The following is a 16570-nucleotide window of genomic DNA, read 5'->3' on the forward strand; positions in this document are numbered from 1 at the left end:
GCTATATAAGTAGTGAAACCCTGATTGCTTTTTAATAAGTAGAGAAATGTATATTAGATGAATGTTTCTTTCTGGGTTACTTCCAAATTTTAAACATCAGGTTTCATTTAAAATGCTTGTGATTCAGGGGCTGGGGATTTAGCTCAGCGGCATAAGCGCCTGCCTTGCAAGCAGGCAGTCGTGAGTTCGATCCCCGTACCGATAAAAAAGAAAAAGACACACACAAAAAAAATGCTTGTGATTCAGAGAATATAGCAGTTAGAGTAAGATTTTGCCATTACATTTGTTTGTTTTAGTACTGGGAATCAAACTCCAGACTCATGCTTGCCAGGCAGTTGCTATGTCACTGAGCTAAATCTCTGGCCCTTTTTTTTTTTTTTTAAAGACAGGTTCTTGCTGTGTAGTTCACGCTGACCTTGAACTCACTATGTAACCCATGTAGGTCTCAAACTTGCAGTGGTCCTCTTGACTCAACCTCCAGAGTCCTGGGTTGGCCTACACTACCATGCCTGCCTGCCATTTGAAACTTTCATTTAGTTATATAGAGCTTCCTTACTTTTTAAATGGTATATGTAGAAAAGATGTTACTAAAACTTTTCATTAAACATGTCATTTGAAATTTTGATAGTTTCTTTCTTTTTTTCATAGTGGATTGAGACCAGACCTTAGTAAATTGACTGGTTGGGACTTGTATTTGAGATCCTACTTCCTCAATTTTGCTCATTGGTGGGATTACAGACAGTCAGTTCCATTTTCTTTTTTTACTAGGTAGAAGCTTTGGAATTGGTTGATGGACTTTATCATGTTGTATGCAAAACTTGGCATCTTAGCATTTTCAATTAACAGTAACATAAATCTTATAGTGTTCCATCTAGTAGGTACTATTCTTCATTGAGCATTCAGATTCTGTACTTTTTTGAAGGGAAGGTCTGTCAGATAAATCTATTTTTTTCCGACCCCTTCTGTTGACAGTGTTTCTTTTAATTAGATTCTCAGAAATCACACTTTGTGGGTCATTGCCTAGGGATTTAGGAGTGTAGATTAGTGGTAGAGTTTGCACAGCTCAGTCTATGCTATGAGTTCTAGCCTCATTAGCAATATTCAAAAAAAATTCTTGTTGGGTCAAAGAGTATTCTAAAATTTTAAGTACTTGGCAAGTGTGGAGACACATACTTGTAATCCCAGCATTCAGGAGGCTGAGACAGGAGGACTAGCTATGAGTTTGAGGCCAGCTTATGTTACATAGTGAGTTAAAGGCCAGCCAGAACTGTGCATACTGAGTTGTCTCAAAAACCCAAATCAGAACAATACAAAAATTTTAAACATCTCAAAACCAGTTTCAAATTGTTTTCCAAAAACGTTGTCATTTTCCATTTTCACAAGCATTGAGTGAACTGTACAAGGTTTTTTGTTTGTTTGTTTGAGACAGGGTCTCTATGCAGTTGGCTTTGAGCTTATGGTAGCCCAGGCTGATCTCGAACTTGCAACGATCCTCCTGCATCAGGCATGTTGGGATTACAGGCATGAGCATCATGCCCAACTCTGTACAAGTGTTTTTACCAAATTTTAAAGTCAAATTGTTATAGTTTGTTTACATGCCATTTTCTTTTTCTGTGTTTGTATGCTCTGTATATTTAGGTAAATGATCTCCGAAAAGAGTTAGAAAGTCGAGCTCTTAGTTCCAAAGGATTAAAATCCCAGTTAATAGCTCGGTTGACAAAACAACTTAAAGTAGAAGAACAAAAAGAAGAACAGAAGGAATTAGAGAGATCTGAGAAAGAAGAGGAAGAGGAGGATGATAGGAAGTCTGAAGATGATAAAGAGGTATATATTTAGCATTGAGATACTCTTAATATATTAATATTGCTAGATAGGGTCTTAGAATTTGATTTGTATATGTATAATTTTTATGGAAGTGTGATTTACATATAGTACAATTCAAACTTTTAGTAAGAATTCTGCAAGTTTGGTGGGTTTAAAAGTGTAACCACTTAACACAGCTGAGATACAGAACTTTTCTATGTAAAATACTCCAACTGAGTTGTGCTTATCCCTAAATTCTGCTTTTTGTGTTTTGTTGTGTATGTGTGATACTAGGGATTGCTAAATTGTCCAGCCTGGGTTGGAACTAGAGATCTTTCTACCTTAGCCTCTCAGAGTACTGGAATTACAGGCACCATGATTTCCTGAGAATCTTTTAGTTCATTATAATCTCAATATAGTTAAGTTTTTTCCCTTTGCTAAGCAGTGAATCCTTCCTTCCTTTTCTTTTCCTTCCCTACTCTTTCCCTCCTTCCTTTCATTTTCTTCTTGTCTACTACCTTTCCCTTCCCTCTTTCTTTTTCTCAGTTAATGTGTATTGAACCCAGGACACTGTACTACCACTGTGCCTCGGTACTTTCTTTTTCTTTTCTTTTCCTATTTTTTTTTTTTTTTCCCAACTCACAACCTCAAGCTTGGCAGGCAGGTGCTTATGCCACTGAGGAAATCCCTGGCCCTAAATTTTTATTTTGAGCTCAACTCTATGAAACTTGCCCATGCTGGCCTCACACTTGTGATCCTTTTGCTTTAGGCTCCCCAGTAGCGGCAATTACAAATCTTTGCCATCTTGTCCAACTGAAAGGCAGATAGGTTCTCATGCTTAGAAATCTAAAAGACAGTTATGATCTGGGCCTGTAATTGCCTTTTATACCTGCAGTACCAGGATGATTACTTGAGTTCCAGGCATTTGAGGTTAACCTGCGCAACATAGTGAGATCTACCCTTGAAAAAGAAAGAAAAAGAATACAAGGAAAACAAACTCAATACCTAAATAATTGTTTATTTGAGAAGAGAGTTGTGAGTCATAACAGTGCCTTCTTTCTTTATACAGTATTTTTTTTTTTTATTGGTACCAGGGATCGAACTCATGACCATGCACTTGCAAAGCAGGTACTTAGGCCGCTGAGCTAAATCTCCAGCCCCATATACAGTATGTTTTTGCTATATTGTACATAATAGTATACATGGAGTTCAACCATGATGTAAAATTTTAAATGTATAGGAAGAAGAGAGGAAACGCCAAGAGGAGATGGAACGCCAGCGTCGGGAAAGAAGATACATTTTGCCTGATGAACCAGCCATCGTTGTACATCCAAATTGGGCAGCAAAGAGTGGCAAGTTTGATTGTAGCATCATGTCTTTAAGTGTCCTTTTGGATTACAGATTAGAGGATAATAAAGAACATTCATTTGAGGTAATATTTTAAGTTTGAATTAGAATGTAGATAAGGTCTATATATTATTAGTGAATTTATCTTTTAAGTCCTTTTCTCTTTCATTGTTCTCACTTGGTTTTTTTTCAAAATTAATTATTGACAGCAACATAAGGATTTTTGTCGTCTAAAATTACCTATCTGTAGGCTTGCTTTTTTTTTTTTTTTTTTTTTTTTTTTGTCTTTTTTGAGAAAGGGTATCACTATGCAGTTTAGTTTGCAATCCTGCTTCAACTTCCCGAATGGTTAGAGTAACTAAAATTGCAGGTGTCACTATACCCATCTCCTGATATTTTTAAATTTTATAAATCATATAAGATAGTTCATCGGTATAGTACCTGCCTGGCAAGCACAAGGTTCTGAGTTTGATTCTCAGTACCAAAATAAATAAATCACGTAAGATAAATTAGTTGTGTTTCTTGATCCAGGAGCCATTGTGTACCAAATAGTAAGAAAATGAATAACTGGCCTCACATATAGATAGCAAACTCAAGGCCAGATTGGGCTACTTAATCATGACCCTGTCCCAAAATACAACTTAAAAACAACAACAAAAAGAAGTCTAGGAGTGTAACTTAGTGGCAGAGTTCTTATCCATGATGAACAAATTCTTGTATTCTGTCACTGGTGGAGCAAACAAGTGCATGTTTATCAGTTGTGATATAAAACATATTACAAATGTTTAACTATGTCTGGTTTTTTTTTTATATACTAATAATCTCAGCAAGCAAATGTCCTTAAACATTAGATATTTTTTGTTTCTCTTTTTGAAACAGGGTTTCACTATGCAGTTTGGGCTGGCCTCAAACTCACAATGATCTACTTGCCTTAGCCTCCTGAGTGCTTGTATTACAGACATACAGCCAACATTAGATACTTTCATCATTTTGCTTTTTTTTGTTAACAGTTAACGTAGTTATTAAACTCCTAATAGTACCTGGCATGTAGTGTCATAGTCTTTCCAGATAATAGTAAAAAAGATGGTTAGATAATAGTAAATAAGATCATAATAAATAAGATCATAGATAAGATATGTATGTTGCTAATCTAATCAGTATCACTTATCTAATAGATCTTATACCACTCTGGCTAAAAATTGCAATTTTTGAAACTGCACTTCGTTGGTAAAATGAATTTTCTTTCTTTCCTCCTAACATTGCTGTGGTTAATTTTGTTGTTTTGTTTTGTTTCCCTGTGCTTGGAGTTGCACCCAGAATCTTCACTTGAACTATATTCCAAGCCTTTTTTTGTTTGTTTGGTTTTTTTGTCTTTTTGAGATGGTCTCGCTGTGCAGTTCAGGCTGGCCTTGAGCTCACTTTGTAGCCTAGGCTGGTCTTGAACTTGCAACAATCTTCCTGCCTCAGCTTCCCGAGTGCTGGGATTATAGGCTTGAGCCACCATGCCTGGCACCACCTTTTTTTTATTTTGAGTCAAGCTATACCTGAGTCACTAAGTTGGCCATGTGATGATCAGACTTGTGATCCTCCTGGCTCTGCCTCCAAGAGTGCTGGGATTAAGGCATACGCCATATTTTTAGGTAGTTTTATTTTTATTTAATATTTGAATACAGAAGTCATTTTGATACATGAACTCAAAGCAAATAATTATTTCATAAAAAGTTATTTTCCCAAGAAGAAAATAACTATTTAACACACCATATATCTTCAGTTTTGGTGTATGTGTTGTTGAGTGAACATTTGTGTATCCTCTTGGGTATTTTATTTTATTTTATTTTTGTGATGCTGGGGATCAAATCCAGAGTCTTGCACATGCAAGGCAAGAATGCTACCATTGAGCCATATGCCCAGCTTATTTTCAAAGTAGAATATAAGACATAAAACAGATCATTCTGTGATTGAGGCAATAAATCATAAAAATTAATTTTGGCTCATTTACTATTGATAGTAGATATATCTTAAATTTACAGTAAATATAAGTAAAAATATGTAAAACCTGTTGTTTTCAGTCTCTAGATAATGAAAAAGACGCAATTAGAGTAAAGATGTCTCAAACAAATGGTAATTTAGTTTACATAAATGTTTAAGAGAGTAGATATGGCACATCTTTTTTTTTTTCTTTTTGTCTTTTTCCTTTGTATCGGTACCAGGGATCGAACTCACGATTGCCTGTTTGCAAGGCAGGTGCTTATGCCTCTGAGCTAAATCCCCAGCCCCAATAAAGTTAATTATAATAAATTGCACTACCCATTATGATCAGGAAGCTTAATAATCAGTGTTGTGTCAGGTAGTACTAAATAAACATTTTAGAGCTTTGGTTAACCATTTCAAGTTAGGGTCACTTTTAACTAAGAATCCATTGATGGCTGAGTGTGGTGACAAAATGCTTGAGGTGGGGAGGTAGGAGGATGATTGAGGAAGGTATGTGCCACACAGGGAAACTTGTCTTCAAATTACAAAACAAGTCTTTTTTTTTTTTTTTTTTTTTTTTTTTTAAATAAAACAAGTCTTGAAAGCAGTGGATCTTGGTGGGTGAAATATTTACACAGGAAATTTAGTATATCATTTTTCATTCACAAATTTTGTGTAGCTCATTATTGTGGGTCACTGAATAATAATAATGTGTACTGTGTACTTCGGGCTTTGAATTATTTTCCCTTCATGAAGTGTTACTCTCCTAGATATCTCTGTATGGCCCTTTGTTTTCCTGTCTTGTGTCACTTTTTAAATCTTTGCTGGTCGAAGATTTATTTGACTTTTTTTTTTTGGTACTGGGGATCAAACTCATGACCTTGTGTTTGCCAGCTTAGGCCACTGAGCTAAATCCTCAGCCTGTTTGACTGGTCTCATACATCAATTCTCTTTATGTTACTTCTTATATACTGATTGGGTTATTTACTTTTGTCCACTAAGTTTTAGTTTTATTTTGTTTCCTCCCCCCCACCCTTTTTTTTTTTTTTTTGGTACTGGGAATTGAACTCATGACCTCGTGTTTGCCTGGCACTTAAACTGCTGAGCTAAACTCCCAGCCCTGTCTACTATATTTCAAACTGCATGAAAGGAAGATTCTTGGTTGGTTGATTGGTTGGTTTTAATTTACGTTATTTATTTATTTATTTATTTTAGACAACTGTGTAGCCTATGCTGACCTCAAACGCAGCAGTCCTCTTGCCTCAGCCTCCTGAATGTTGGGATTGCAGCCATGCACCACCACACATTGCTTGTTGTGTTTTTAGATCAGTTTTTTCATTATTGTGTCCCCAGTACTTAGAGTAGTTCCTGGTAAAAGAAGGCTTTTGATTAAAGACTTGTGGAGTCAGTGAATAAAGTGTATTTGTTGAAAAAGTTACTGGTTTTGTTTGGGTGGTATAGAAATTTCTTTTTCTATTTACTTCCACACTTTCTATTTTGGTGCCATTACGTTTTATTGTTTTGACCAAATTATATCTTCAAAACTTCTTTTAGAATTTTGAGTATTTCAGCATAGCTGGTGTCAATTATTATAACTATTGTAAAACTACATTAATATTGTTAGGTGTGGTAAATTTTTATCTGATAAGTTATGCTGGATTTATTATTTTTGGGTTAATGTTGATATCTTTTTATAGGTTTCATTGTTTGCAGAACTTTTCAATGAAATGCTTCAAAGAGATTTTGGTGTGAGAATATACAAATCATTATTATCTCTGCCTGAGAAAGAGGACAAAAAAGAAAAGGATAAGAAAACCAAAAAAGATGAGAGAAAGGATAAGAAAGAAGAAAAAGATGATGAAACTGATGAACCAAAACCCAAACGAAGAAAATCAGGAGATGATAAGGATAAAAAAGAAGATAAAGATGAAAGGAAGGTCTGTAGTGATTATATGATAAACATTATTCATGTTTTGTTTTACAGTGTCCTGGACTGTAAAAACAATGTTTTCTCCATGAGAATAGTAAAATATGAAGACCAACGTGCAATGAAGTGTTTGTATTATTAGAAATTTGTTTTTTTAAGTATTAACAGTTCGGCTGGGCATGGTGGTACAATCCTGCAATCCCAGCTCTCAGGAGGTGGAGACGGGAGGATGAGCTCAAATTCAAGACCACCGTGGGCTACAAAGTGAGCCCAAGGCCAGCCTGAATTGCATAGTGAGACCCTGTCTGAAAAAGACAGAATGAAATGAAATTAAATAAATTTAGAGTTCAGAATTTTTTCAACTGAGTAAATTTAGTGGATTTAAATGTTTTCTTCCAGTTTTATTTGGTGAGCTACCTTACTTCATTTAATGGTATTTTACATTACAGAAAGAAGATAAAAGAAAAGATGATTCTAAAGATGATGATGAAACTGAAGAAGATAATAATCAGGATGAGTATGACCCAATGGAAGCAGAAGAAGCTGAGGATGAGGAGGATGGTAGGACTCAAATTTACATAGTACTCCCTAGGATTGAGAAAATTGTTTTGCTTCCTGCATATATTTCACTATATAAACAAAATCAAACAATTTGTGGCCCTTTGTGATTAGCTTTATTCACTTGACATGTTAGCAAATTTGTGGGGTTTTAGTATTTTTTTTCTTTAATTTTTTTAATTTTTTTTATTTTAACCTCTCAAGTTTCACCAAATTCAGTCTTTCCAGAATGTCCATTAAGACCCTTTCTTGTTTTTGTTTTTGTCTTTTTGAGACTAGATCTTGCTTTGTAGTTCAGGCTGGCCTTGGGTTCACTTTGTAATGCAGGCTAGTCTTGAACTTGCAACAATCCTCCTACCTCAGCCTCCTGAGTACTCTCAAGCTTTTATAAAATATATTAGGAGAAAAATTTTGTTTTAGCAGCCATACATGGTAGTACAAGCCTGTATCCCAGCACTCAGGATGTAGAGCAGGAGGAGTGCTACAAGTTCAAGGCCAGCTATCTGTCCATTTTTTATTTTGAAATGCGATTTCCCTAAGTGTTGCTGCCCACACTGGACCTGAATTTGTTATCCTCCTCCTTCAGCCTCCGTAGTAGCTAGCATTATTAGCATGTGCCACTAACTATTGTTATTTATAATTTCTTCTGGATTTTGGATGATTTTTGTAATTCTTTCATGAACATTCAAAGTTGGTGGTTGTTGTTTTCATTGGTACTTTGCTTTGCTGTTCCCTTCTGTTCTGTCTCTTTTCTCCCCTCTCCCTTCTGTCTTCCCTCCAATCCTCCTCTCTTCTCTCATCTCCTCCTCTCTCCTCTCTCTCTATCCTCTCTTCTTTTCTTTTTGTTTCTTCCAGTAGTACAGATTAAACTTCAGACTGAACTATAGCCCCCAAATCTTGAGAGTATGTCAGAGTTACCATATTGCCTAGGCTGGACATGAGTCTTTTTACCATAACGTCTCAGAATCTTAGAATTATAGTCATGCTCAACTCAAAGCTACTTTTACTCATACATTTCTTGTTGTTTCATCATGTGGAAGATATTTTTGTTTGTTTTTTGAGTAGAAGAGTAGTTTCAGGTTTCTACAATAGTTCTCAATACTTGTATTTTTCTTTTTTTTTTTTTTGGTGCTAATGGGGACAATATTTGTATTAAAGAGTTTTTGATAGCTGACAATGGTAGCATATATCTGTAATATTAGCACCTGGGAAGCTGAGGAAGAAGGACTGCCACACATTTGGGGCCAGCCTAAATTATAGAACAAGATCCTGTCTCAAAAAAAAAAAAAAAAAATCACCCCCCAAAAAGAATTTCTGTATATAACACTTATTTTACAGATCGGGATGAGGAAGAAATGAACAAACGGGATGACAAACGAGATATCAATAGGTATTGCAAAGAGAAGCCCTCTAAAGATAAGGTATTTAGTGAATACTGTAATGTACTCTTTATAAAACGTATAATTTTTCCGGTTTGGTAGTGCACTCCTGTAATCACAGCACTTGGAAGGATTGCTATGAGTTCATGGGCAGCCTGGGCTACAAAGTGAGTTCAAGACTACCCTGAACTGCATAGTGTGACCTTGTCTCAAGAAACAAACAAACAAAAGTAATTTCTTGTATTATTATATATTACTTATAATTATATATTAATATATAATGTGAATGTATTTTAGGCCTAATGTAGTCATGAAGTTTAGTAGTCCTAGTGTCTTGTGTTACCAGTAAGCAAAATTCACTCAACTGTTCTTTAGTATTTGTGCAAGTGGCAGATAACTAATAATTCTGAGTTTTTCTCCCATATTGACATACACAGCCAGTTTGTTTTAGTGAAGATAAGGCAAATAATCATTTTAAGAATTATTGCTGATATGTAGAGAGTTTTGTTTTTCAGTGGTAAAGACAAATTGTATGTCTTCTGTATTTCATTTAGGAAAAAGAAAAGACTCAGATGATCACAATTAACAGGGACCTCCTAATGGCCTTTGTTTATTTTGATCAAAGTCATTGTGGATACCTTCTTGAAAAGGATTTGGAAGAAATACTCTATACTCTTGGACTGCATCTTTCTCGAGCTCAGGTAACCCGTTCTGTAAATCTAAAATGACAGCAGTGTTTGTGACCTTTCCTTTTTTATCCCCCCCCCCCACAAGAGTTTGCAAATGCTGTGGAGGTCCTATAGTGAGCTACATCCCCAGTTCTTCAGCTTTGTAAAAGCAAACAATCCAGGCTGACTGTTAAATAGTCACACAATACTAAGCTTACATAAATGTGTAAGGTAAAAATATTAGAAGTTCCTTCTCCCTCTTGCTCTGGTTCTGCTACTCAGAACTAAAATATTACCATTTAGATCTTGTAAACAATAGCCCCCCTCTTTTGGAAAGGTAGTATTGGTGATAACATTTAGAGTCTTCCTGCTAAGCTACAGCCCTTTTTAAATTTAGAGAGAGGGTCTCACTAAGTGGTCCAGGCTGGACTCAAACTTATAATCTTCCGACCTCAGCCTTCCAAGGTGTTGGTATTAGAAGGATGTTGCACTACACTTAGCTGATTGTTTTCTGGTGTTGGGTTGGGTTGGGTTGGGCTGGGTTTGTTACTGGGAATTGAACTCAGGCCCTTTAGCCTGACAGCCAGTCACTGTGCTGCTAAGCTACATTCCTGGTCCCTATTCCCTTTTTATAAAACATGAGATTGTTCCATATGTATTGATGCTTCCTTTTTTATTCATATTATAACCTAGAAATTCTGCCATGACAATATACATCTACCGTATTCTTTTCATTACTGCTTAGTGTTCCATTATACGTTTGAACAATCATTCACTTAGCTTCTCATTATCTGTATTTTTTGCTTTTTGGAATTATAAATCATTCTATAATAAACATCCTTTTACATTTATTTTAATGTGATTTTTTCCCCCTTCATGATATTTTTATATTTGTAAAGAAATGATTGCTTTGAGTAGCAAATTGATACCTGAGAAAGATTTCCATGGATAATTCATTATGAAAATTAGAATACAGTTTTGTAGGAGAATTAAAAATGATGTTTATCTTATTAATGTGCTTACTTGTATAATAGGTAAAGAAACTTCTTAATAAAGTAGTACTCCGTGAATCTTGCTTTTATCGGAAATTAACAGATACATCAAAAGATGAAGAAAATCATGAAGAGTCTGAGTCTTTGCAGGAGGATATGCTAGGTTTGAGTATATTTCATTCTTTGGGGTTTTTTTTTTAAATATATAAATATATTATTAGTTAAAGAAGAGAAATACCTTTCTAAAATGTAGTATCGTTTCTGTTGTAGGCAACAGGTTATTACTTCCAACACCAACAGTAAAACAAGAATTAAAGGATATAGAAGAAAATGTAGGACTTATTGTGTATAATGGTGCCATGGTAGATGTGGGAAGTCTCTTGCAAAAATTGGAAAAGAGTGAAAAAGTGAGAGCTGAAGTAGAACAGAAGCTACAGTTACTAGAAGAGAAAACAGGTGAGGCACAGCGTTGGGTGTGTTAATACTTTAAGGCTTTCTGGGGAGCCTGATGTGGTGGTATGTGACTAGAATCCCAGCTACTTGGAAAGCTGAGGCTGGAAGATGATCGGTTTGAGACCAGCCCAGGCAACATAACAAGAACCTGTTTGTAGCTTGTTTAGCATGTATGAGATCCAGAGTTTAAGCCCCAGTGATACTAAAGTAAGACTCTGTGTGCGTGTTTAGTCATACGTTAAATTTTAGTCTAGATAGCATGTAACTACTTATGATTTCTGTTCCATATAATAAAATTGGCTTAGCCTTATAAGAATCTTAGCTATTCATGAACATTTCTGTGTTCATTTGTTATTTTATTACATCCTTTCAAATCTCTTCTAGAACCTCTTAGTTTTTACTAGTTTTTTGTTTGGTTTTTGGAGACAGGATCTCATTGTACAGTTCAGGCTGGACTTGAGTTCACTGTGTAGCTCAGACTGGCCTTGAACTTCCAGTTATCCTCCTGCCTCAGGCTCCCAAGTGCAGCTATTACAGTTATGGGCCAACACACCTGGCTACCAGTTTGTGTTTCCTCTAGCGTATATAGTCACCTAAAAATGCAAACTGTGTTTACCCATACAATAATAGTACTTAAGACTTATATTTAAAAAAAAAGAAAAGAAAAGACTTATATTTTGCTGGAAGTGGTGGCACAGGCCTATAATCCTAGCACTTGAGAGACTCAAGCAAGAGGGTCAGTGTGAGTTCAAGACCATCCTGGGTTGCAAAGTTAGTTGAAGGTCAGCCTATATTATATAGTGAAACCCTGTCTGAAAATAAAAAGAGACTTACATTTTAGTGAAATTAATATGAATTGTATTGTGCTTTTTGAATAAGAAAATTGGTTTTATCTGCTTTTTTTCATAGCTTTTAAAATTTTGTTTTTTCAGTCAAGGTCTCTTTATGTAATCTAGACTGTGTAAGCCAGTTCACCTCAGACTTGTGAGCTTCCTGCTTCAGCTTGCTGAGTGTTTGATTGGGATTATAGGAGTGTGCCACTGCACCTGGCTGTAGTTTAGATACATAAATCTCAAAGTTAAATGGAAATTCTAGGCCCAAAATGATGTGATTTCATTTTTTTTAATAGATGAAGATGAAAAAACAATATTAAATTTGGAAATTTCTAATAAAAGCCTCTCTAGTGAACTCAGAGAAGTTAAAAAGGACCTTAGTCAGTCACAAGAAAACTTAAAGGTTTCAGAAAACATGAATTTGCAGTTTGAAAACCAACTGAATAAGACAATCAGAAACTTATCTACAGTCATGGATGAAATCCACACTGTTCTCAAGAAGGTGAGTCTTTTTTGTGCCTGGGATTGAACTCACAACCTCACCCATGCCAGGCAGGTGCTTGTGCCACTTAGATAAATCCCCAGCCCAAGAAAGTAAGAAATTTTGTATTCTAAATATTTTTTAGTTTATTTAAATTCTAAAATGTTTCTGACCATTTTAATATTACTGTGCTGTTTTAGTTGTTCCTAGAAACAGATGATGGCAGCATTCTATCCTTCCAGAAATTAGTCAAAAATAATTCTCAAATGATTGCATTGCCAAAACTTGCATGGCATGGCATGGCAGCATGTATTGCATGTACAGATTTCCTAAAGCAAATCTTGGGGTGGGGCGTAACTCAGCACGTGCTTAATGTGTGTGTGAGAAGGAACAAACAGATCACAAGTTCCTAAGCAGAGGGAAAGGTTTTACTTGTATTTCTTTCAGAACTGCTGAGTGGGTTTGAACTCAAGAAAGAGAAAAATAGGCCTTTCTTTTGTGTACGTGTAGTACATTTTTTGCAGTGCTGAGAATTTTTCTTTTAAAGTCATTTATTGTTAGAGAATTTAGGAAAAGTCTTTGGCACTAAGATATTATGATTAGTGGGCTGGGGATTTAGCTCAGTGGTATAAGCACCTGCCTGGTGAGCGCGACATTGTGAGTTCGATCACCGGTATCCCCCCAAAAAAAAATTATGATTAGTATATTTCTTTTGCTTATAACTGAAAAAATTTATTAACTATCTTGAAAGTAAAATTAAGAGACTCTAATAAAATGATTTTTCCGTATTTATTTTACAGGACAATATAAAGAATGAAGACAAAGATCAAAAATCCAAGGAGAATGGTGCAAGTGTATGATAAAATTCTTATAGTGATGAGGCGTGCTGTTAAATAATGTAATATATAAAAATCATGATACAAGAATGTTTGGTGGAGATGCATGTTTGATTTTAGTATAAATGCTAGTTCAAATGATGTATAAAGTTTTATGAATGTGCGTCTGCTTTTGAAAATTGCTTGTAATTTCTAGTGTTCAAATTTATTAAATTTGAGTGAACTATTTCACTCTTTGAGTGAAATAACTTTGCATTGCAAAATGTTTTAGGATGAACTTTGTTATAGTTTTAACCTCAATAAAGTTCATCAGTTTAATTGACAGTATTTAATTATCAAATGTCTTTTATTAGAATACCTAGAAAGTTTTGATTTTATTTATAGAATTATTAACTTTATTGTGTAGTCCATTTTTAAATTTTGAGCATAAATCATAAAATAGTATGCTGCTTTATGTTTCGCAAATTTTTTGAGTCAGTGTTTTTTTGTCACCAAAAAATTCCCTCTTAATTATCAGTATCTAAAAGCATTTATTAAAAACTCAGTTCAGGGGCTAGGGATTTAGCTCAGGCAGTCGTGAGTTCGATCCCCGGTACCAATAAAAAGGAAAAAGCCAAAAAAAAAAAAAAATTTAGTTCAAGAGCTAGGCATAGTGGTGCACGCCTGTAATCCCAGTTGTGCACTTGGGAGGCTGAGGCAGGGGGATCTCTGCAAATTTGAGGCCAGCTTAAACTACGTAGTGAGACCCCATTTCAAAAAAAAAGTTCAGTTCATGTAAAAGATAGTATATCAAAAACTAAAAGCAATAAACAAGTAGAATTATTATGTTTGTTAGGCTTTACATTAAATTAATATCATGCTTTCATTTAATCATTCTACTTTCCCAAAATGGTATCTATATTTTAATTTTGAATGTCTTTTTTTTAAGTGCAGTGTATGTCAGATGTACAGTTTATGCCAGTAGATGTCAGTATGATCCCTTAAGTATTCTTTATTTGAAAGTAATTTTTTTTATTAAGCTGCATACTTCCTTCAGAATTGTAGTGGATGCTTCACTGTTGATTACAAAGTTGGGGTGTCATGCTTTGCGACAGGTGTTGTTGGTAGGTGAATTTATTCTTCAAAGGACTGTTGGTATTCAAGAAGTTTTCAGGTTATGGATGGGTGTGTAATGCTGGCAGTTAGTTGCTAGAGGCCTAGGGTGTTGTTGAATTTCCTGTGCTGCCTAGGTCAGTTTCCCTATAACAAGGAATCATTGAGCCCCAAGTTCCAGTAAGGACCAGTTTGAGAAACTGTGCTATAAAGGAATATAGGACTCAGTGACACTGATTATCAGGTTAGTAGTGAAAATTTCATTGTATCTGTAGCAAAGATTTTTTTTTTTGTCTCAATGGAATGTTTACTGTCATAAAAAGATGTGCAGCATTCAAGAGACTGAGACAGGCCAGTTCAAGGCCTGTTAGGGCTACATAATTTAGTTCAATCAAGGTCAGCCTGCACTACATAGTGAGACCCTACTTAAGGGGTAAAGAAAAAAAGTTCTGTGTTACAGTTTGCTTTCATTTTATTTTACTTCTGTTTATGTTGATACAGTAATGGCCTGATGTTCTAAATAAATGAATATGAGGATATAAATTCCATGTTTCTTGTGACTTAAGCTAAATGGAATCTATGACTCTTATTAAGAAATAGATTAAAATATCTTCAATTCTTTCAGACCATAATCTTAAATTGATATTTCTGCTCTTAGAGTTTAACTCCATAGTTATATATTTATTATGTGAATGTTTGTCTTTAAAGGAAAATGAAACATTGTAGTTTTTAAAAGTATGTTTTCTCAAGGGAAAAATGAGTACTGAGGTTTGAACTCAGGGCCTTGAGTATGTTAAGTAAGTGTTCTACTTACAAGAAATTTCCACACTCTTTTTGAAACACTTGGTAAAACCACATTTGTGATCCTGCCACCTTAGCCTTCTGCAGGCATGTACCACTGTACCCAGCTGAAGATAAACTTCTAAGTAAAGGAGTGTTAATAGTGTTCCTTAGAAGATATCTTTGTTCTTCTTGTTTTTGGAACATAGAGTCTTGTTGTATAGCTCAGGCTGCCCTTGAACTTACTTTGTAGCCCAGACCTAATATCAAACTTAGGTGATCCTCCTGCTTCAGCCTCTTGATTACTGGGGTTACAGGCATGCCTCATGCCTGGCCAACCACAAAGAGTGTATGTGTTTCAGTCAAGTCGAGTCTTGTCTTGTCTTTTTCTTTTCTTTTGTTTCAGATAGTATCTTGCTGTGTTGTCCAGGCTGACCTCAAATTCATGGTGATCCTCCTACCTTAGCCTCTGAAAGCTGGAATTACAGGTGTATGCCATCATGCCTGTCTTTAGAAAGAGTATATTTGTAAATTGAAATGGTTAGGGCTGGGAATATGACTCAGTGGTAGAATACTTGGGTAATTCTTCGAGTTCCGTCGTTAGTCAGAGAGAGTCCATACACTGAAAGTTATCTGGAAGTATTAATTTTCCCAACTAATTTTTGTATATTGTGGTACTAGGGATCCAACTCATAATTGTTAACCACTAAGCTATATCTCAGCCCTTACTTCGTTGTTGACTGTTACTGTTTTTATTCATTGTTTTTGTCATTTTGTTTTATTTTTGGTGTCCACTAGCCACTAAAGCATTTGAAGAAAACATATATTACGCATTTATAACAAACGGTAAAGTTTTGATTTTGTTTTGAGGTTGTACTCAAGAGTAAATCCAAGCATGGTAGACAAGTACTCTTGCCACTATGCTATATATTAACCCTCATTTTATTTTTATTTAAAAGTCTCACTAAATTGCTAAGACAGTCACTGGGACTATGGGCATGCTTTTCTTTCACGGTTTCTAAATGGTAACTATTGATAATTCCAACTGAATCATTGACAATTCCAGCAGGAAATACCTATGTTCAGGTCAGTCTTCATGACTTTTTCCTGATCCAGGTGATAGGTGGCCCTTGAAACTTCTTGGAGGCTGAATTCTCTCCCCTAGCTAGTTAAATCATGTAAATACCACCTAGAATTTGTCAGTTTACTCTAGAGGGACTGTAGGTTTTGTTTAAGAATTTACTGACTCTGAAAGACATTCAAAATATTCTGGCAGTTGTACCAAGCTGTGTAGAAAAGATACCCTTCTCTCCTTCCTTGTAAAGTACATGGTGGTCTTCCTGCCTCAGCCTCATAATGGGATTACAGGCACACGCCACCATACCTTCCTTATAGTTAATTTATTTCTCTTTTGTGTGTTCTTGTTTTTAGTTTTTGGTTTGGTTTGATT

The 16570-nt window shown here is 35.3% G+C and overlaps 1 protein-coding gene across 2 annotated transcripts in view; it reads left to right on the top strand.

The window, feature by feature from the left end:
• Ccar1 (cell division cycle and apoptosis regulator 1) overlaps positions 1–14883 on the top strand; it is a 52391-nt gene extending 37508 nt beyond the window's left edge. For both annotated transcript variants that reach the window (XM_003473655.5, XM_013156849.3), the window contains 10 exons: positions 1639–1824; positions 3044–3235; positions 6819–7058; positions 7498–7609; positions 8945–9027; positions 9540–9686; positions 10688–10808; positions 10916–11101; positions 12228–12433; positions 13213–14883. In XM_003473655.5, the coding sequence (XP_003473703.1) occupies positions 1639–1824; positions 3044–3235; positions 6819–7058; positions 7498–7609; positions 8945–9027; positions 9540–9686; positions 10688–10808; positions 10916–11101; positions 12228–12433; positions 13213–13272 (1533 nt within the window). In that variant the 3' untranslated portion in view covers positions 13273–14883. The remainder of the gene's footprint in view (positions 1–1638; positions 1825–3043; positions 3236–6818; positions 7059–7497; positions 7610–8944; positions 9028–9539; positions 9687–10687; positions 10809–10915; positions 11102–12227; positions 12434–13212) is intronic.
• Positions 14884–16570: the final 1687 nt, after the last annotated feature.

Source organism: Cavia porcellus, unplaced genomic scaffold (assembly GCF_034190915.1).
Source record: "Cavia porcellus strain 051 isolate PalLab524CR breed Dunkin Hartley unplaced genomic scaffold, mCavPor4.1 scaffold_28, whole genome shotgun sequence".
In the NCBI taxonomy this organism is placed as follows: Eukaryota; Metazoa; Chordata; class Mammalia; order Rodentia; family Caviidae; genus Cavia; species Cavia porcellus.